We start from the raw sequence: 22270 nt of genomic DNA on the forward strand, positions 1-22270 counted from the left end.
TTCTTGAAACTAGTGGTTTCACCAACCATCAACAATTGATGCTCCTTCTTGATTTCTACTTTCGCGGTGTCAAACATCGCGAATATCTCAAGGATCATCATATATGTCCCTGATATATCATAGTTCATCATGAAGCTCTAGCAGCTTGGTGGTAATGACTTCGGAGAACCATCACTATTTCATCTGGAAGATTAACTCCCACTTGATTCAAGCGAATGTTGTACTCAGACAATCTGAGCACAAGCTCAACAATTGAGCTTTTCTCCTTAGTTTGCAGGCTAAGAAAATCGTCGGAGGTCTTATACCTCTTGACGTGGGCACGAGCCTGAAATCCCAATTTCAGCCCTCGAAACATCTCATATGTTTCGCGACATTTCAAAAACCGTCTTCGGTGCCTCAACTCTAAGCCGTTTAACTGAACTATCACGTAGTTATCAAAATGTGTATGTCAGATGTTCGCAACATCCATAGACGACGTTCGAGGTTCAGCACACTGAGTTGTGCATTAAGGACATAAGCCTTCTATGAAGCAATGAGGACAATCCTCAGTTTACGGACCTAGTCCGCATAATTGCTGCTATCAACTTTTAACTAAATTTTCTCTAGGAACATATCTAAACAGTAGAACTGAAGCGCGAGCTACGACATAATTTGCGAAGACCTTTTGACTATGTTCAGGATAAATAAGTTCATCTTATGAACTCCCACTCAGATAGACATCCCTCTAGTCATCTAAGTGATTACATGATCCGAGTCAACTAGGCCGTGTCCGATCATCACGTGAGACGGACTAGTCATCATCGGTGAACATCTTCATGTTGATCGTATCTACCATACGACTCATGCTCGACCTTTCGGTCTTCTGTGTTCCGAGGCCATGTCTATGCACATGCTAGGCTCGTCAAGTTAACCCTAAGTGTTTTGCATGTGTAAAACTGTCTTACACCCGTTGTATGTGAACGTAAGGATCTATCACACCCGATCATCACGTGGTGCTTCGAAACGACGAACTTTAGCAACGGTGCACAGTTAGGGGAGAACACTTCTTGAAATTTTTAATGAGGGATCATCTTATTTACTACCGTCGTTCTAAGCAAATAAGATGTATAAACATGATAAACATCACATGCAATCAAATAGTAGTGACATGATATGGCCAATATCATATAGCTCCTTTGATCTCCATCTTGGGGCTCCATGATCATCTATTACAAGAACATGATCAATCTCATACATCACATATATCATTCATCACATCCTTTTGGCCATATCACATCACATAGCATACCCTGCAAAAACAAGTTAGACGTCCTCTAATTGTTGTTTGCATGTTTTACGTGGCTGCTATGGGTTTCTAGCAAGAACGTTTCTTGCCTACGCAAAACCACAACGTGATATGCCAATTGCTATTTACCCTTCATAAGGACCCTTTTCATCGAATCCGATCCGACTAAAGTAGGAGAGACAGACACCCGCTAGCCACCTTATGCAACTAGTGCATGTCAGTCGGTGGAACCAATCACACGTAAGAGTACGTGTAAGGTCGGTCCGGGCCGCTTCATCCCACGATGCCGCCGAATCAAGATAAGACTAGTAACGGCAAGCATATTGAACAAAATCAACGCCCACAACTACTTTGTGTTCTACTCGTGCATAGAAACTACACATAGACCTAGCTCATGATGCCACTGTTGGGGAACGTAGCATAAATTCAAAATTTTCCTACGTGTCACCAAGATCTATCTATGGAGTCATCTAGCAACGAGGGAGGAGTGGATCTACATACCCTTGTAGATCGCGCGCAGAAGCGTTCAAGAGAACGGGGTTGATGGAGTCGTACTAGTCGTGATCCAAATCACCGATGATCCTAGCGCCGAACGGACGGCACCTCCGCGTTCAACACACGTACGGAACGGAGACATCTCCCACGCCTTGATCTAGAAAGGAGGAGGGAGAGGTTGATGGAGATCCAGCAACACGACGGCGTGGTGGAAGTAGCGGGATTCCAACAGGGCTTCGCTAAGCGCTGCGGGAGGAGGGAGATGTGTCACGGGAGGGAGAGGGAGGCGCCAGGCCTTAGGTATGATTGCTCCTCCTTTTCCCCACTATATATAGGGCCAAGGGAGAGGGGGGAGGCGCAGCCCTTTCCCCTTCCTCCAAGGAAGGGTGCGGCCAAGGGGGGAGGAGTCCATCCTCCCCAAGGCACCTCGGAGGTGCCTTCCCCTTTTAGGACTCTCCCCTTTTTCTCTTCTCTTGGCGCATGGGCCTCTTGGGGCTGGTGCCCTTGGCCCATGTAGGCCAAGGCGCACCCCCTACAGCCCATGTGGCCCCCGGGGCAGGTGGCCCCACCCGGTGGACCCCCGGGACCCTTCCGGTGGTCCCGGTACAATACCGGTGACCCCGAAACTTGTCCCGATGGCCGAAATAGCACTTCCTATATATAATTCTTTACCTCCGGACCATTCCGGAACTCCTCGTGACGTCCGGGATCTCATCCGGGACTCCGAACAACTTTCGGGTTACCGCATACTAATATCTCTATAACCCTAGCGTCACCGAACCTTAAGTGTGTAGACCCTACGGGTTCGGGAGACATGCAGACATGACCGAGATGACTCTCCGGTCAATAACCAACAGCGGGATCTGGATACCCATGTTGGCTCCCACATGTTCCACGATGATCTCATCGGATGAACCACGATGTCAAGGACTTAATCAATCCCGTATACAATTCCCTTTGTCTATCGGTACGACACTTGCCCGAGATTCGATCGTCGGTATCCCGATACCTTGTTCAATCTCGTTACCGGCAAGTCTCTTTACTCGTTCCGTAACACATCATCCCGTGATCAACTCCTTGATCACATTGTGCACATTATGATGATGTCCTACCGAGTGGGCCCAGAGATACCTCTCCGTTTACACGGAGTGACAAATCCCAGTCTTGATTCGTGCCAACCCAACAGACACTTTCAGAGATACCTGTAGTGCACCTTTATAGTCACCCAGTTACGTTGTGACGTTTGGTACACCCAAAGCATTCCTACGGTATCCGGGAGTTGCACAATCTCATGGTCTAAGGAAATGATACTTGACATTAGAAAAGCTTTAGCATACGAACTACACGATCTTTGTGCTAGGCTTAGGATTGGGTCTTGTCCATCACATCATTCTCCTAATGATGTGATCCCGTTATCAATGACATCCAATGTCCATGGTCAGGAAACCGTAACCATCTATTGATCAACGAGCTAGTCAACTAGAGGCTTACTAGGGACATGGTGTTGTCTATGTATCGACACATGTATCTGAGTTTCCTATCAATACAATTATAGCATGGATAATAAACGATTATCATGAACAAGGAAATATAATAATAACTAATTTATTATTGCCTCTAGGGCATATTTCCAACATGAGGTTGAGAATCAACGTGACAGGAAAATCAAGTTCTTGCGATCAGATCGTGGGGGAGAATACTTGAGTCACGAATTTGGCACACACTTAAGAAAATGTGGAATAGTTTCACAACTCATGCCGCCTGGAACACCTCAGCGTAATGGTGTGTCCGAACGTCGTAATCGCACTCTATTAGATATGGTGCGATCTATGATGTCTCTTACCAATTTACCGCTATCATTTTGGGGCTATGCTTTAGAGACTGCCGCATTCACTTTAAATAGGGCTCCATCGAAATTCGTTGAGACGACGCCGTATGAATTATGGTTTGGGAAGAAACCTAAGCTGTCGTTTCTAAAAGTTTGGGGATGCGATGCTTATGTCAAGAAACTTCAACCTGAAAAGCTCGAACCCAAGTCGGAAAAATGCGTCTTCATAGGATACCCTAAGGAAACCATTGGGTATACCTTCTACCTCAGATCCGAAGGCAAGATCTTCGTTGCCAAGAATGGATCCTTTCTAGAGAAGGAGTTTCTCTCGAAAGAAGTAAGTGGGAGGAAAGTAGAGCTTGATGAAGTACTGCCTCTTGAAGCAGAGAGTAGCGCAGCTCAGGAAAATGTTCCTGTGGTGCCTGCACCGATTAGAGAGGAAGTTAATGATGATGATCAAGATACTTCAAATCAAGCTCCTACTGAACTTCGTAGGTCCACAAGGACACGTTCCGCACCAGAGTGGTACGGCAACCCTGTCTTGGAAATCATGTTGTTAGACAACGGTGAACCTTCGAACTATGAAGAAGCAATGGCGGGCCCAGATTCCGACAAATGGCTAGAAGCCATGAAATCCGAGATAGAATCCATGTATGAAAACAAAGTATGGACTTTGACTGACTTGTCCGAAGGTCGGCGAGCCATAGAAAATAAATGGATCTTTAAGAAGAAGACAGACGCGGATGGTAATGTGACCATCTATAAGGCTCGACTTGTCGCTAAGGGTTATCGACAAGTTCAAGGGGTTGACTACGATGAGACTTTCTCACCCGTAGCGAAGCTGAAGTCCGTCCGAATCATGTTAGCAATTGCCGCATTCTATGATTATGAGATATGGCAAATGGACGTCAAAACGACATTCCTTAACGGCTTCCTTAAGGAAGAATTGTATATGATGTAGCCGGAAGGTTTTGTCGATCCTAAGAATGCTAACAAGGTGTGCAAGCTCCGACGCTCAATCTATGGGCTGGTGCAAGCATCTCGGAGTTGGAACATTCGCTTTGATGAGATGATCAAAGCTTTTGGGTTTATGCAGACTTATGGAGAAGCCTGCGTTTACAAGAAAGTGAGTGGGAGCTCTGTAACATTTCTCATATTATATGTGGATGACATACTGTTGATGGGAAATGATATAGAATTCTTGGAAAGCATAAAGGCCTATTTGAACAAGTGTTTTTCAATGAAGGACCTTGGAGAAGCTGCTTATATATTAGGCATCAAGATCTATAGAGATAGATCGAGACGCCTCATTGGTCTTTCACAGAGTACGTACCTTGACAAGATATTGAAGAAGTTCAAAATGGATCAGTCAAAGAAGGGGTTCTTGCCTGTATTGCAAGGTATGAGATTGAGCACGGCTCAATGCCCGACCACGGCAGAAGATAGAGAAAAGATGAGTATCGTCCCCTATGCCTCGGCCATAGGGTATATCATGTATGCTATGCTGTGTAACAGACCTGATGTAAACCTTGCCGTGAGTTTGGTAGGAAGGTACCAAAGTAATCCCGGCATGGAACACTGGACAGCGGTCAAAAATATCCTGAAGTACCTGAAAAGGACTAAGGAAATGTTTCTCGTTTATGGAGGTGACGAAGAGCTCGTCGTAAAGGGTTACGTCGATGCTAGCTTCGACACAGATCTGGATGACTCTAAGTCACAAACCGGATACGTGTATATTTTGAATGGTGGGGCAGTAAGCTGGTGCAGTTGCAAGCAAAGCGTTGTGGCGGGATCTACATGTGAAGTGGAGTACATGGTAGCCTCGGAGGCAGCACACAAAGCAGTCTGGGTGAAGGAGTTCATTACCGACCTAGGAGTCATACCCAATGCGTCGGGCCCGATGACTCTCTTCTGTGACAACACTGGAGCTATTGCCCTTGCCAAGGAGCCCAGGTTTCACAGGAAGACCAGGCATATCAAGCGTCGCTTCAACTCCATTCATGAAAGTGTTCAAAATGGAGACATAGAGATTTGTAAAGTACATACGGACCTGAATGTAGCAGATCTGTTGACTAAACCTCTCCCTAGAGCAAAACATGATCAACACCAGAATTCCATGGGTGTTCGATTCATCACAATGTAACTAGATGATTGACTCTAGTGCAAGTGGGAGACTATTGGAAATATGCCCTAGAGGCAATAATAAAATGATCATTATATTTCCTTGTTCATGATAATTGTCTATTATTCATGCTATAATTGTATTATCCGGAAATCGTAATACATGTGTGAATACATAGACCACAATGTGTCCCTAGTGAGCCTCTAGTTGACTAGCTCGTTGATCAATAGATAGTCATGGTTTCCTGGCTATGGACATGGGGATGTCATTAATAATGGGATCACATCATTAGGAGAATGATGTGATGGACAAGACCCAATCCTAAGCTTAGCTCAAAGATCATGTAGTTCGTTTGCTGTAGCTTTTCTGAATGTCAAGTATCATTTCCTTAGACCATGAGATTGTGCAACTCCCGGATACCGTAGGAGTGCCTTGGGTGTGCCAAACGTCACAACGTAACTGGGTGACTATAAAGGTACATTACAGGTATCTCCGAAAGTGTCTATTGAGTTGGCACGAATCGAGACTGGGATTTGTCACTCCATATGACGGAGAGGTATCTCTGGGCCACTCGGTAATGCATCATCATAATGAGCTCAATGTGACCAAGGGGTTGGTCACAGGATCATGCATTACGGTATGAGTAAAGTGACTTGCCGGTAACGAGATTGAACAAGGTATTGGGATACCGACGATCGAGTCTCGGGCAAGTAACGTACCGATTGACAAAGGGAATTGAATACGGGATTGATTAAGTCCTCGACATCGTGGTTCATCTGATGAGATAATCGAGGAGCATGTGGGAGCCAACATGGGTATCCGGATCCCGCTGTTGGTTATTGATCGGAGAGACGTCTCGATCATGTTTGCGTGTCTCCCAAACCCGTAGGGTCTACACACTTAAGGTTCGGTGACGCTAGGGTTGTAGAGATATTAGTATGCAGTAACCCGAAAGTTGTTCGGAGTCCCAGATGAGATCCTGGACGTCACGAGGAGTTTCGGAATGGTCCGGAGGTAAAGATTTATATATAGGTAGTCCAGTTTCGGCCAGCGGGAAGGTTTCGGGGGTTACCGGTATTGTACCGGGACCACCGGAAGGGTCCCGGGGTCCACCGGATGGGGCCACCTATCCTGGAGGGCCCCATGGGCTGAAGTGGCGTGGGAACCAGCCCCTGATGGGCTGGTGCGCCCCACCCAAGGGCCCAAGGCGCCTAGGGTTGGAAACCCTAGGGGGCCGTTGTCCCCTGAGGGGGCATGCGCCCCCCTGGTTGGAAACCCTAAGGGGGCCGTTGCCCCCAGCCCCCCCTTTTAGATGGGATCTCCAAGGGGGCATGCGCCCCCCTAGCCCCTATATATAGTGGAAGGGAGGGAGGGCAGTCGTACCTTGCTCTTGGCGCCTCCCTCTCCCTCCGTAACACCTCTCCTCCCCGCTTGTGCTTGGCGAAGCCCTACCGGGATCCTGCTGCATCCACCACCACGCCGTCGTGCTGCTGGATCTTCATCAACCTCTCCTTTCCCCTTGCTAGATCAAGAAGGAGGAGACGTCTTCCCAACCGTACGTGTGTTGAACGCGGAGGTGCTGTCCGTTCGGCACTTGATCATCGGTGATTTGGATCACGGCGAGTACGACTCCATCATCTCCGTTCACTTGAACGCTTCCGCTCGCGATCTACAAGGGTATGTAGATGCACTCCTATTCCCCTCGTTGCTAGAATACTCCATAGATTGATCTTGGTGATGCGTAGAATTTTTTTTAATTTCTGCTATGATCCCCAACAGGGACCAGCCCCTAGGTGGGCTGGGGCGCCTCCCACTAAGGCCCAAGGCGCCTCCAAGAGGGGAGGGGGCGAACCCTAGGGCAGATGGGCCCTAAGGCCCACCTCAGGTGCGCCTCCCCCTCTCCCCCTTGTGGCCGCCACCCCAGATGGGGATCTAGGGCTGCCTCCACCCTTAGGGAGGAAACCCTAGGTGGGGGTGCAGCCCTCCCTCTCCCCCTATATATAGTGGAGGCAAAGGGGCAGCCCAACACATGAAGTTCCTCCTCTGTTGGCGCAGCCCTACCCCTCTCCCTCCTCGTCTATCGTAGTGCTTGGCGAAGCCCTGCTGGAGTCCCGCGCTCCTCCACCACCACCATGCCATCGTGCTGCTGCTGGATGGAGTCTTCCCCAACCTCTCCTTCTCCCCTTGCTGGATCAAGGCGTAGGAGACATCACCGGGCTGCACGTGTGTTGAACGCGGAGGTGCCGTCCGTTCGGCACTAGGATCATCGGTGATTTGGATCACGACGAGTACGACTCCATCAACCCTGTTCACTTGAACGCTTCCGCTTAGCGATCTACAAGGGTATGTAGATGCACTCTCCTTCCCCTCGTTGCTAGATTACTCCATAGATTGATCTTGGTGATGCGTAGAAATTTTTGAATTTCTGCTACGATCCCCAACAAGTTGGTCCCCAGTCGCCGGCCCCAGGTCCGCTCCCAGATGCATTTTTTTTAAAAAAAAACGTTTGGCGAAGTTCGGTTAAACACGGCTAAATTTCGCCAAACTTTGGCATATATTAGACATGTTCACGACGTGCTACATAGCAAATATAACTAAAAAAAGAAATCGCTGAACGCCGAGTAGTCGCCGTCGTCGCTGCCATCCTCGCCGCCGCCGCCGTCGGCGGCCTTCTCCTGCTTGACGCGGCCGTCCCTGGTGGCCCCTGACCGGTGTCGCCATGGCTGACTGGCGGCGGCGGCGCGTCGTCGTTGTCGTCGTTGTCTTCGTCGCGGCCCCGGCGGCGCTGCTCGAACCGCCGAAGGGCGGCGCACTGGCGCTCCCTCGCCATCTTCAAGGAGTCCTTGCGCGCCCATTCCAGGGCTGCGTCGTCCTCGAGCTCTACCTCGCCGTGCTCCATCTTCATGGCGGGGAGACCCGGCTCCGTTTTCACCGGCGCGAGCCCCGGCTCCGTCTTTGGCTTGAAGAAGCGCGGAGGAGCCGACGAGGAGGCGCGCCGGCCGCCCTCGTTGATGAAGATGCCGGCGCTGCGAGTGCGCCGGCCGAGCGGCGTCTCCGGCGCGGACTCGGCCTTGACGCCGAGCAGCGCCGGAGTGTCGGAGGAATGGGAAGAAGAGTGCGAGGAGGAAGACAAGGAGCCGAACCTCCTGGGCATCCATTGCCCGACGCATCGGCGTTGGGCCGGGGCGGCCGCCCTCGTCGGGGGTTACGCCAGCGGCGGGTTGTTGCCGCCCTCAAGGTGCGTCAGCACACCCTCGAGCGTGCGGCCGGGGACGCCCCACCACAGGTGGCGCCCCTCGCTGTTCTTCGTGCCGCCCACCACCGGCGCCCCGTTGGTGGACGCCGGCCTCTGCTGCTGACGGTGCTCGAAGTATGCCGTCCACGCCCGTGGTTGTCGGTGGCGTACTGGGGCGGGGCGAGCTGCTCGTCGGTGAGGGAGGAGCGCACGATCTCTACCTCGCGGCGAAGTAGGGTGCGTGTGCCACGGCGTCGGGCAACGGGGGAATGGGCACTCCCCCGTTGCTGAGCCTCCATCCCGTCGGCCCGGCGCGCATGTCCGACGGCACCGGAATGTTGGCCTCAAACAGGAGCCACGACTCCTGTTCGCGGAGAGAGCGGCGGCCGAAGCCGTTGTCCGCTGCCGGGGAAACGTTCGGCCATCGGGAGAGGGAGAGGGAGGGCTCGGCAGCGGCACACAGGAAAGGGAGAGGGAGGGCTCGGCGGCGGCGCACGGGAGATGTAGAGCTCGGCGGCTAGGGCGGGTGTGGCCAGAGGCGAGGGAGGCCACTGGCTTATATAGCCGCGCCCGTGTGTACGCGTGCGCGGGAGGGGAGGTGTCGGTGCGCCACCCCGTGACGCGCCGCTCGTGAGGAATCAATGGCAAGGCTGGCCGGCGGCGGCAGCGCGACAGCCTTGGCATTGATTCCCGTGGGAACCGAGGCGATGAGGGCGATGAAGCGCCCGTCTCGCTGACTCGGTGCGCCCGCGGTTGCTTCGCGCCAAAACAACTCGCCCCGGTGCCCGCGGGCGCCCCCCAGTGCGCCGGGTTCAGCCTGGGTCCGCCGGCGCTGATTTCGGCCCAGGACGGCGAAAATCGGGCTCCTGGGGGTGCAACTGGGCCGTTTTTGGCGCCGACGCGAAAAAATCACCTGGAGAGGCCTTTCTGGGGGCACGGCTGGAGATGCTCTTAGAGGAGAGGGGAAAAGAGATGTGTCGGTTGCTACAAGGCGCCTGCATGCCACAGGACAAGGGGAGATTTCCCTCTAATTAATATGTGCTAATTAATCACAACACTCCCCTAATCTACGCTTGTCCATATAGAATCGTCATATGATCATCAGATAGAATCGTCATCTTGAAAGATTGTCCAGGTTGCATCATCATCTCAAAAGGATTCTTCTCTGGTAATTCTTCATTAATATTCTTGATGAGAACTTGAAACATAAAATTCACAGAGATAAAGAAATGTAATATGATACTTCAAACAGGTACAGCTCAGGGAGACACTCCACCTGATTCTTGCAAGTCCCGAAGTCGTCGCATACCAATTCCATGAACATATTTCTGGAATCTAGAATTTGGTAGAGACTTGGTAAATAAATCAGCAAGATTTTCACATGACTTAATTTGCAAGATGTTTATTTTCCCACTTTTTTGAAGATCATGGGGGGAAAATCACTTAGGAGAAATATGCTTAGTGATATTACTCTCAATGTATCCTGTTTGCATTTGTGCAACACAAGCCGCAGTATCTTCGTAGATAATGGTAGGTGATTCAATAGAACCAATTTCACATGATTTTTGTATGTGGTTTATCATTCTGCGAAGCCACACATATTCGCGTGATGCCTCAAATAATGAAATTATTTCAGAATAATTGGTAGATGTTGCCACCAGAGTCTGTTTAGAAGACTTCCATGATATGGCGGTTCCACCATGTAGGGACACAAAGCCGGATTGTGATCTGGCATTATGGGGATTAGATAAATAGCCAACATCGACGTATCCAATCATATTAGAGTCTTGATTTCTCTGGAACTGAAAGAATAGGCCAAGATCCTTTGTGCCTTGGAGATATCGAAAGATATTCTTAACTCTGGACTAATGGCGTTTGGTGGGAGCTGCGCTATGTCTAGCAAGTAGATTCACTGCAAATGCGAGGTCAGGCCTCGTGCAATTTGCAAGATACGAGAGCGCTCCAACAACACTGAGATACAGAACCTCGGGTCCCAATATTTCTTCTCCATCGTCCCTTGGCCTGAACGGATCTTTCTCTACGTCTAGAGAGCGAACCACCATGAGAGTTTTAGATGGGTAGGATTTGTCCATATTGAATTTCTCCAATATTTTCTGGATATAAGTAGCTTGGTGTACCATGATTTCGAGGGAAGGTGCTCAAATTGAATACCTAAGAAAAATTTGGTTTTACCCAAATCCTTCATCTCAAATTCCATCTTTAGGTGATTGTGTGCTTCATCAATGTCTTGTGTGTTGCCAATGATGTTGAGGTCATCGACGTACACTGGAATAATGCAAAATCCTGTAGAGGACTTCTTGATAAAGACACATGGGCAATCACTATTATTGGAGTAACCTTTATGAAGAAGGAACTCACTAAGTCGGTTGTACCACATCCGTCCCGACTATCTTAAGCCATATAATGACTTATTCAGTTTTACACAATACATGTTGCGTTTGTGCTTGTATTCGGAATAGAGATTCCGCCAGGAACCTTCATATACATGTCCATCTAGTGCCCCGTAAAGATATGCGGTCACGACGTCCATCAACTGCATAGATAGACAGTTTTGCACTGCCAACGATATAAGGTATCGGAAAGTGGTTCCACTCATTACGGGAGAATATGTCTCATTGAAATCAATGTCGGGTCTCTGCGTGAACCCTTGTGCTACGAGCCTTGCTTTGTATCTCACCACCTCATTGTTCTCATTCCGTTTTCGGAGAAAAACCCATTTGTATCCGACTGGGAAAATATTGGGAGGTGTCGGTATTGCTTCAGTGAATACCTTTCTTTTGTTAAGCGAGGCAATTTCTGCTTGTATTGCGTCCTTCCATTTAGGCCAGTCGGAGCGTTTTTGACACTCAACGATAGTCTTTGGATCATGATCAGTGAGAAGGATATCTGCAATTTTTTCAGCAAAATAAATGTTGACAGTCGTAGACTTACGATCGAAAGATTCTCCAGAATCGACATAGTTGATGGAAATTTCCTGCACCCCTAGTGACTCTTCGTGATTTCCCAATACGCGTGAATTTGGGTGTTCTGATGGCCCAACCAGTGTGTGCAAACTGAAGCTGGGTTGTGGAGGTTGCCCTTCCACTGGGTGTATACTATCCATAAGGTGTTTATCAACGTTGAGTTGACTTGCATTTACTGACTCCGAGGTTTTTCTCCTCGATTTCCTTTGTTGCTTGCTGGAAGTTTGTTCCAGGTCAGAGGCCGTACTACTCCCCCTCTTTTTAGGAACAGGGAGTTGTGTGGTTTTTATTGGTACCTTCACTCTTTCGGGCGCATTTCTGGCCGGGTTTAAGGACTTTGTAACACCTTTTAGATCAGTAAATGAATCTGGCAGGTTATTTGCAAGATGTTGCAAATTAATGATTTTCCAAACTTGGAGTTCGGTCTCTTGTGTACGTGGATCAGAGGACGAAATGGCTTGATCATTCCAATCAATTTCCGGGCATTCTTTCTGGTACTTGAAGTCTCCCCCTAATGCCGGAAATTGTTCCTCATTAAATATACAATCAGCGTGACGGGCTGTGAACAGGTCCCCAGTAAGGGGTTCCAGGTACTTAATAATCGATGGTGATTTGTACCCCACATAGATCCCCAGTTTCCTATGTGGGCCCATGGATGTCCGCTGTGGTGGTGAGATCGGGATGTATGCAGCACATCTAAACTGACGCAGATGGGAAATGCTAAGAGGATTTCCACGTACCAATTGCAGAGGGGAAGTACTGTGATATGCAGTAGGCCTCAATTGTATCAAGTCAGCAGCGTGTAGAACCGCATGACCCCAACAAGAGGTTGGCAAGTTACAATTCATTAACAAAGGTCTTGCAATGAGTTTGATCCTTTTAATCAATGATTCAGCCAAACCATTTTGTGTATGGACATATGGAATAGAATGCTGAACTTCAATCCCCAGGGCCATGCAATAATCATTAAAAGCACGTGAGGAGAATTCTGTAGCATTGTCCATGCGGATTGACTTAATTTGACTTTATGGATAATGGGCTTGTAATTTAATGACTTGCCTCATTATCTTGGCAAATGCATGGTTTCGCGTGGATACAAGACACACGTGTGACCATCCTATAGATGCATCAATTAGAACCATGAAGTACCGGAAAGGTCTAGATAATGGTTGGATGGGACCACAAATGTCTCCTTGAATACGTTCAAGAAACTGAAGTGGTTCATCTTGTATTTTAAGGTGAGAGGGTCTCAAAATTAGCTTTCCCGTGGCACAAGATGTGCACACAAAGTCTGAAGATTGAGGAAATTTTGACTCGAGCAAATTATGACCAATGGAATTGCTAGTAAATTTTCTCATCATCCCGATCCCGGGATGGCCTAGGCGATCATGCCAGGTTTGAAATGCGTCAACATTTTGAAAAATTACATTGTAGGCAACATGTTCTACGGGTTTGATGTACGTATAGTACAAACCAGACGATAGAGAAGGAATTTTTTCATGTACCTGCTTGCCATATCCGTGATCTTTGGTGAAGAGTAGATACTCCTCTTTGTTGTCTTCATGGGTTTCAATGTGAAAGCCATTTTTACGGATATCTTGATAACTGATCAGGGTACGTGATGAGTCGGGATACAACAAAGCATCCTCAATTGTCACTTGTGTACCACCTGGGAGGGTAAATATGGGACGTCCAGTGCCAACGATTACCGTATCGCGTCCAACGATAGTTAGAATATCTCCATTCATTTTTTCCAGAGTTTGAAAATATTTCATCTCCCTCAGTATGGAGTTTGTGGTTGCACTATCCACAAGGCATAATTCCTCTTCCATCGGATTGTCACCGTAGAGAACTATATATAAGACAAATAACTTTCAATAAGAAAATCTCATGTAAATACATAGAATACAATCTTATTTATATCAAATATGTTGGTACAATTACATCTTATTATATCAAATGTGCTGATACAATATAAAGACAACAACAATACTTATATTCTTATTACAACATCACAAATGGACATAGCTAAATAGATCACTACGGAGATTGTGGGACTAGTCAAAGTCTCCAAACACGTCGTTTGAGGTATACTCAATCATCATGCTCTCCATGTCAGCAAGGTCCTCTGGTTGATGGAACGCAATGGTGTTGCTCGGTCCAGGAGGAACGTCGTGCGAACTACCAGCTCCATTGGCGCTGTCTGAATGAAGGTTGAAGTTGGCTTCGAACCTCTTCCCTTGAGATGCTTTGCGTCCCTGAGATTGCTGGTACAGCATAACCAGATGCTTCGGGATCTTGCACTTGTCGGTGGGGTGTGTGTAGCATCCACACTTGTTGCAAAGCAGAGATTTATCATGCTTGGGCTTTGCAGTGCCTTTTCCCTTGTCTGAGTTCCTAGACCTCCTGTTCCTAATGCACTTTCGCTTGTTCTGGAAATTTGATTGATATCCCCTAAAGGCACCATCAAACTTCTGTCTATTCATGACATTCATGTGAACTTCAGGTAAAGGTTGTGCCCCAACTGGGCGTTGAGAACCATTCTTAGCGAGTAGCTCATCATGCTTTTCAGCCTGGAGTAACATATGAATAAGCTCGGAATAGATAGTATAGTTGCGAGCACAGTATTGCTGCTGGAGGATCTTGTCCGCAGGGAGCATAGTAGATAAAGTTTTCTCTATCTTCTCCGCATTAGTAGGTTCCTTCCCGCAAAAGCGTAATTTGGAACTTATCTTATGAACCTTGTGGTTGTACTCACCGACGGACTTAAAATCCTGAAGACGAAGGTGAGTCCAATCATGGAGTGCTTCTGGCAGGACAACTGCCTTCTGCTGTTCATATCTCGTTTTGAGGGCTAGAAACAGAGTACTGGGAGATTCCTCCTCTAAGTACTCAGACTTTAGATCTGGGTGAATATGATGCCTTATGATGTATAAAGCTGCATAGTTTTGCTGCTCTGTCAGCGGCGTGGTTCCGGCCGGTAGGGGAGTCTCCGGGTCCTGGATTGCACGCGCTATCCCATAGGAAGCAAGTCTGATCTTGACGTCCATGGCCCATGTAGGGTAGTTGTGGCCATTGAGGGCAAGCTCCTCAAATTCTTTTGCGGTCATCGTTTACCTACATGGATGAATCAGAGATAATTAATTTACGGAGGGTAAATTAAAAACCATCATGGTTGTATTGTAATAATGGTGCAAAATTTGATACTCAAGTGAAGAACTTGAATAATGTAGACCTCAATTGATTGAACATAACACGTCGAAGATCGCATGGATCTCACGGTAATAGGCTACATAATCTGACGATGTCAGTAGATGCGCTTGTTTCTATTACCTTGTGTATGTTATTCAATTTAAATATAAGGAAATGCATATTCAAGGTAATCATTTGTCGAATTGGACAAAATGTAGACCGTGATTCCAAATATAATGAGGGAGGCGTGTATAAAAAATTTGCAAGTTTGTTGTACGAGAGAAATTAATCTCAATCGTTGAAACATGTTCTAGAAAATTGGTATGTGGTAAACACATAGAACATGACATTTCTAGATAATGTTGGTCCTTTATTTACATTATCAAATACATTACATAATGTAAACACACGCCTAGATATATTTACACATGTCCTAAAATAGAGTAAATCTAAATACCAGACTAGAATGTAAATAACTACATGTACAGAGGCTAAACAGTGCTAAACAGTGAGACATTACTGCTAAAACTACTGTTACAAGAATTAAACTGGAAAAACCAGAAGAAAAAAAACTTTCTAAGGACTTGGCCTGTAGCCTAGGGCGATCTGGGCTAGGCCCACGGCCCATGTGGAGATGGGGCGGTCAGCCGGCCTTATATGGCGAGCGGTTAGGGATCAGGGGATTCAATCCCCTCCCGACGAGACGCCTGGCGGCGCCGCCACCCCACTCCTTTGCCGCAGTTCACAGGGGGCTCGCCGGCGTGCCTCCCTTATCCTCCGACGAGATGTAGACAGCAGCGGAGGCGAGGCCGGAGTGGCGGCTTAGGCGGCGGTCGATGGCGGCGATGGCGCGACCAAACAGGCGGCGGCGTCCCTCCATGCTCGTGGAGTCCTGGAGGCACGGTCGGGCGACCGTGCGCGGGGACGGCTGTGCCTCGTCCAGCACGGAGGTGGGGGCGTGCGGGGGCTCGGTGGCGCTGCGACTCGGGCCGGCGTCCTCGTCTCCAGGCTGCGCGACCGGCGTCGGGCCAGCGGCTTGGGTCGTCCCTCCGGCGCCGCTCGGGAACGGCACGAAGATGAAGAAGCCGGGCTCGTCAGCCGGCGCTGGAGGCGGAGATGGAATCCGCATTGGAGCCGCGAGCACGGACCCGGGGATCTCTTCTTCGTGTGCGGGAGGCGCGCCGGGGCCGGCCATCGTTGGGGCGTGGTCACCGGGAGCAGCGGCGCGATGGCCGTGTCTGGGGGAGGAGGCCACGTCGAGGGCCGCGTATAGCGGCATGGTGACTTTGTCCAGCGCCATGGTGTCCGAATCGGCGGCGACGGCGCCCGCGTACTCCATGACGGCCACGGGCTGGCGACGGCGGCCGTCCTCACGGATGAGGCGGAGGAAGAAAGAGATGAGTCCAGGCATCTCACCATCGGCGAGGCGTTCCTGTGCTCTCGGCAGAGCGTGCGTGATAACGTGTTTAAGTGAAAGATCAACTTGTATTAATTGATAGAACTAGTACAGCTTATATATCTTTGGAAAAGACGCATCGCACAAGACGCGATGGTTGGAACCGATGCAACGGTTAGAGGAGAGGGGAAAAGAGATGCGTCGGTTGCTACAAGGCGCCTGCATGCCGCAGGACGGACACAGCTTCAGTGACTTCATGAAGCTAAGTTTTAACGTTAGCCCCCTCTGTCAGCTATTCATTCAAGATCCGACGAACTAGATTGATCCATATTTTGAATATATTTTTTAAAAGTGTTCAGAAAAATTTGAAAAAATTACAATAAATTATAAATGTTTTGCTTAGTATTCTGTGAAAGTCTCAACCCATTTGGATGTATGGTTTGTGATTAAATAACTTTCTGAGCTCAAATAAATAAAAAATGTGTATTCGCAAACTATACATCCAAATGGATTGAAATTTTCACAGAATACTAAACGAAATATTTATGATTTATTGGAAAATTTTTAAAATTTTCTGAACATTTTTTAAAAAATTATCCGGAATATGGATCAATCTGATTCGTCGGATGTTGAATGGATGGTTGGTAGAGGGGGCTAAGTTACGGTAAGACTTAGGGCCTGTTCGGGAGTGCTCCAGCTCCTGGCTTCTCCAACTCCATGACCAGAGCTGGGCCGAACGGTTTTAACTCCAGAAGCTGCGATTTAGAAGCTGGTGAGACATCTAGTGCAAAAAGTGAGGAGTTGAGGGAGCTGGGATTTTCCAAATCCGAGAAAACAGGGAAGCTGGAGTTGAGCGATATTGCCCGAGGATGCCACCGCCAAGTGACTTTGAGGCAGCGTACCGGTTCACTCGATACATTCCTCTTCTCCAGCGCATCCCTTCCGACTGGGCCTAGCCTAGGCCTGTCTGATTTGCTTCCCAACCGGGCCACTTCCACGCTTAATGGGCTGGCAGCCCCAAGCGAGCGCCACGATCGGAGTCAGATGCTGTCGAACGATCCTGCGGTCGCTAAGTGAAGTAGAAGTGAGGAGGAGAAGCTGGATATGTGGAGTTTTGAGAAGTCAGAGGAGATCCGAACATGCCCTTAGCTTCACAAAGTTACTGAAGCTGTGTCCCCGCAGGACAGGGGGAGATTTCCCTCTAATTAATATGTGCTAATTAATCACAACAGGAGGGAGTATTTTTTTAGGATTTTTTGAGCCATTTGTACTCGTAGATCTCACTAAATATTTTACCATCCTGGTTATCTGTGTTACGACAAAGCAACCAAGCTCGGAATATATCAGTTTACGTATAGGTATACTAGCAAAAGGGTCTTTGCTGCAACGGGAGGAAAAAAAAATCATGATCTTCAATGCCCATGACCACATTTTGCTGCATCACCGAGATACATCATCACTCTCAATTTCGTGAAATCATGAATAATTTTTGAAATCATGACATTTTTTTAAACTCGTGCACATATTTGAAATTATGAACGTTTTTCAAATTCGTGAACACTTTTTACAAATTTTTGATCATTTTCTAAAATCAAGAACATTTTTTGAATTTGTGAACATTTTATTCCAAACAATTTTTGTAAAAGTTGTGAACATTTTTTAAACAATTTTCTTGAATCGGCAAACATTTCTCGAATCGATGAACATTTTTTTCAAAATCGGTGGAACAAATTTTAAAATTCATGATTTTTTTATTGAATGAACATTTTTTGAATGCATGACCATTTTTTGAATTAGCGAATATTTTATGAATGAATAAATTATTTTGCAAGTCATGAACAGTTTTTGAATTGGCAAAATTTTGTTCAATTTCATTAACATTTTTTAATACACCAATTTTGGAAAAATCATGAGCATTTTTTGATTTCCCGAACATATATTTTCAATTTTTTATTTTTTGCATAAAAACATTTCTTACAAAATTGCAAACATTTTTTGAATCCACAGGCATATACGATTCATTGAACATTTTATTTCAGAATTATCATTTTTTAAATTTTCAAACTTTTTTGAAGCCCCAAATTATTTAAAGTGAAAAAACAGAAAAGAAAAAATATATATAAAAAACAGGCCGTCCGGACATGCGTTGGCCCAAATGGCGCGCTGCGTCTTGTCCCAGCGCGCAGAGGGCAATATAGGAGGTCCCTACTGCATGGGCCGACCTAGGCAGAGAATTCCCATGTGTAAAACATTTTTTATCACTTATAGATGGCATTGGTAGGTAATATTTTACAATTTTAGAGGCAATTTTCATGACGTCCCGCCAGAAGCAATTACCCCTTTATTATTCCTATAAATGTTGGAAAGTGCAACTGCACTTTTCAGTCGAACCGAGCGCATGTATGTCAGCGGTCCGATGCATGCATGTGGTTATTTAACACAACAGATGGTGGCAGTGTGTGGTATTGTGTCCGCGTGCATGTGGATACCCAACATTTGTGCGCATGTATGTGATGACGTCATCTATTTATTCCGTTTCAATTTTTTTAAAGCTACAACTTTTGAACCGAGTATCAGAACGAATAATAGTTTTCATATTTGCTTCCTCGTGATGACCTCTTCAAAACTAGGTCCCATATGAATATGTTTTGATGATTTTTTAGAAGCAACTTTAATGCTAGATGAGTTAAGTTTAGTGCTAAACAAGAGCAACTTTGATGCTAAATGAATTGCACCGTGTGTATTAGTGAATTTGCCTAGTAGCCTCCTACTTAGTTGTGTGAAGTGGTGTAGTAGGTGATTACCATGGTTGCCAAGTTGCATACATTAGAAACTAAGTTGTAGATAGTTTAGTTGGTTATATCATACTGCGAAAGTTGATAATCGTAGATTGAAAAATTATCTTACATGGCTTCTAAGTTGTCTACCTTATTAGAAGCCAAGTTGCCTATGGGTGATCCTCAACTGCCTACAATATTATGAAGGTTGTTCATCAAGGGACCTAAGTTTTCTATCATGATTCCAAATTTTGAAACTATGTGAGGATGAATGGTATGAGAGCCTTATGTTTTCCATTTTTGGGTGAGTATGGCCGCCAACGCTACTGAGCATGCGGGTGTTAGCTAGCCAGGTCGCTCGAGCTCTTCAAAACTAAACCCCACATAGATATGTTTCGATGTTTGTTTTTCAAAAGCAACTTTATGCTAGATGAGGCAACTTTAGTGCTAAATAAAAGCAACTTCACTCCATTAAAAGTAACCGATTAGCAACAATAAGCGGAAACTAAGTAGGAACAGTGAAGTACTTCGAAATAGAGGTAGATAACATCACATCACCTTCATAAGAATTTCCCTTCTACTAGAGGCAACTTTACTACCTTTTGTGTCTTACTTAATTTTGTCTAACATTCTCGTAACTTCCTCACCGGTACTTCTAAGTTGCCTATTTTGTTCATGCTTGTATGTCGTTGTTTCTAAATTGCCTATAATACTGTGAAATAATCTACCGTTGATGCTCTATTGTCTACTATTGCTAGCTATAATAGGCAACTTGGTGGTGAATCGAGGCAACTTCAGAGTGTTTTGTAGGCGAGATAGAAAAGTAGTGATAAGCAACTTCACAATATTGCAGGCAACTATTTTTTTGCAAAGTTAGGCAACTTAGCAGCAATGGTAGGCGGTTAATTACTAGTAGCATGCAACTAGGCATCAATGGTAGGCAATTTCATAGTTTTTAATAGGCAATTGAGCATCAATAGTAGGCAACAGACGATCAACAGTAGGCAACTGAGTATTCATGATAGGCAAGTTGGGATAATGTTAACAAAATTTCACAAGTACATATAGTGCAGTGAAGTTGCTTGTATGTAGCACTAAAGGTGCCTTATGTTTTGTGTTTTTTTCTCATTTTACTAACCTAATAGGCACTCCTACTAGGCCAAAAAGAAGAAGTTGCTTCCCTATAGCACTATAGTTGCCTCCATCGCACCCAAAGTTTCCCACAAAAAAGTTTTACGAAACCTAATCATATGGGATCTAGTTTTGAAGAACTCGTCGTGAGAAACCCAACGATGAAAACAGATTTGAATTTCAATGCTCGAACCATAAGTTATGGCTTTTTAAATTTTTTTGAAACTGTAAATAAATGCACGTGAGATATAGATCTTGGCTGATTTTATGATAGCGTACGTGGCTACGGAGAGGTGGTGGGAGGGGGACCGGTGCCTTCGTATTCTAGCACCGTCTTTAGGCCCAGGTTATCTTTTTTGCTAAAAAAGTAAGGTCTACCCGATTAGATGAACAAGCGCTCATGCGCTCCCTAGCCATGTCCTTTATTATTAGGTATAGATGTACACCGACGAAAGCTCTGACGTCACTTGCATCTCATCGCTTGCAATGGAAGTGATCCATACGTGCGCCTAAGCGTAAGTTCTGTTTAGATTTGACTCACCAGACTCTTGACCGACAACGTGCATGTGCCAACCAGCCTATATATATAGACCTCAACCTAGGCTAGACATGGCAACATGGAGGTGTAGCCCTCGACCTCGGCTTGTCATGGCAACGTGGAGGTGAGCGCGTAGATGGGGAACGTTGCATGAAAATCAATTTTTTTCCTACGGAACACCCAAGATCTAATCTATGAGATGCATGGCAGTGAGAGGGGAGTGAGTCTACGTACCCTTGTAGACTGAAAGTATTAGCGTATGTAACGCGGTTGATGTAGTCGTACTCTTCATGATCCAATCACGATCCAATCTGATCTAGTGCCGAACGGACGACACCTCTGAGTTTAGCACACGTTCAGCTCGATGGCATCCTCTTCTCCTTGATCTAGCAAGCGAGGGAGAGGAAGTAGATGATATCGGGACTAGACCAATGGCGAGGTGATGGTGGTGACAGCGAAATTCCGACAGGGCTTCGCCAAGCGCGTACTAGAGAAACATGGGAGGAGTTGGGAGAGGCAATGGGCAAGGGTCAAGGGGTGGCTGCCCCCATGAGCCCCCCGCTCTTTATATAGGCTAGAGGGCAGGGGAGGGTGTCCAAAGCCCTTCTAGGGCCGGCCACATGGGAGAGATTCCTTCAAACTTGGAGATAGCATCTTACCTCTAGATTCAACCCTTTAAATTTAGAGATAAGTGATGACCCACAAGTATAGGGGATCAATCATAGTCCTTTCGATAAGTAAGAGTGTCGAACCCAACGAGGAGTAGAAGGAAATGACAAGTGGTTTTCAGCAAGGTATTTTTTGTAAGCACTGAAATAGTCGGTAACAGGTAGTTTGATAACAAGATAATTTGTAATGGTAAATAAAGTGCAGCAAGGTAGCCCAATCCTTTTGTGGCAAAGGACATGCCAAAACTGTGTCTTATAATAAGCAAGCATTCTTGAGGGCACACGGGGATTTCATCTAGTCACTTTCATCATGTTGGTTTGATTCGCGTTCGCTAATTTGATAATTTGATATGTGGATGGACCGGTGCTTGGGTGCTGTTCTTACATGAACAAGCCTCCCACCTATGATCAACCCACTCGCAAGCATCTGTAACTACGAGAAAAATATTAAGATAACATCTGACCATAGCATTAAACATATGAATCCAAATCAATCCCTTACGAAGTAGGGCCTAAACTAGGGTTTAATCTTCTGTCACTCTAGCAACCCATCATCTAATAACTACTCCACAATGCATTCCCTTAGGCCCAAAGAGGGTGAAGTGCCATGTAGTCTATG

The 22270-nt window shown here is 46.6% G+C and overlaps 1 protein-coding gene and 1 pseudogene across 1 annotated transcript; both read right to left on the reverse strand.

Moving 5' to 3' along the window:
* Nucleotides 1-13658: 13658 nt before the first annotated feature.
* Nucleotides 13659-16630, reverse strand: LOC147960529 (uncharacterized). Its single transcript, XM_087536993.1, has 2 exons — nt 16558-16630; nt 13659-15066 (listed from the first exon to the last, which is right to left on the reverse strand). Exon 2 carries the CDS (start codon nt 15057-15059, stop codon nt 14007-14009), a length of 1053 nt encoding a protein of 350 aa, XP_087393119.1. The 5' UTR covers nt 15060-15066; nt 16558-16630; the 3' UTR covers nt 13659-14006.
* On the reverse strand, nt 15077-16552 carry LOC147960530 (uncharacterized; annotated as a pseudogene).
* Nucleotides 16631-22270: the final 5640 nt, after the last annotated feature.

This window comes from Triticum urartu, chromosome 7A (genome assembly GCF_056163025.1).
Source record: "Triticum urartu cultivar PI428250 chromosome 7A, HENAU_Tu73, whole genome shotgun sequence".
NCBI lineage: Eukaryota > Viridiplantae > Streptophyta > Magnoliopsida > Poales > Poaceae > Triticum > Triticum urartu.

Coding starts and splice junctions, on each gene's coding strand:
- LOC147960529 (XM_087536993.1), bottom strand. CDS start 15,059: ATGACCGCAAAAGAATTTGAGGAGCTTGCCCTCAATGGCCACAACTAC.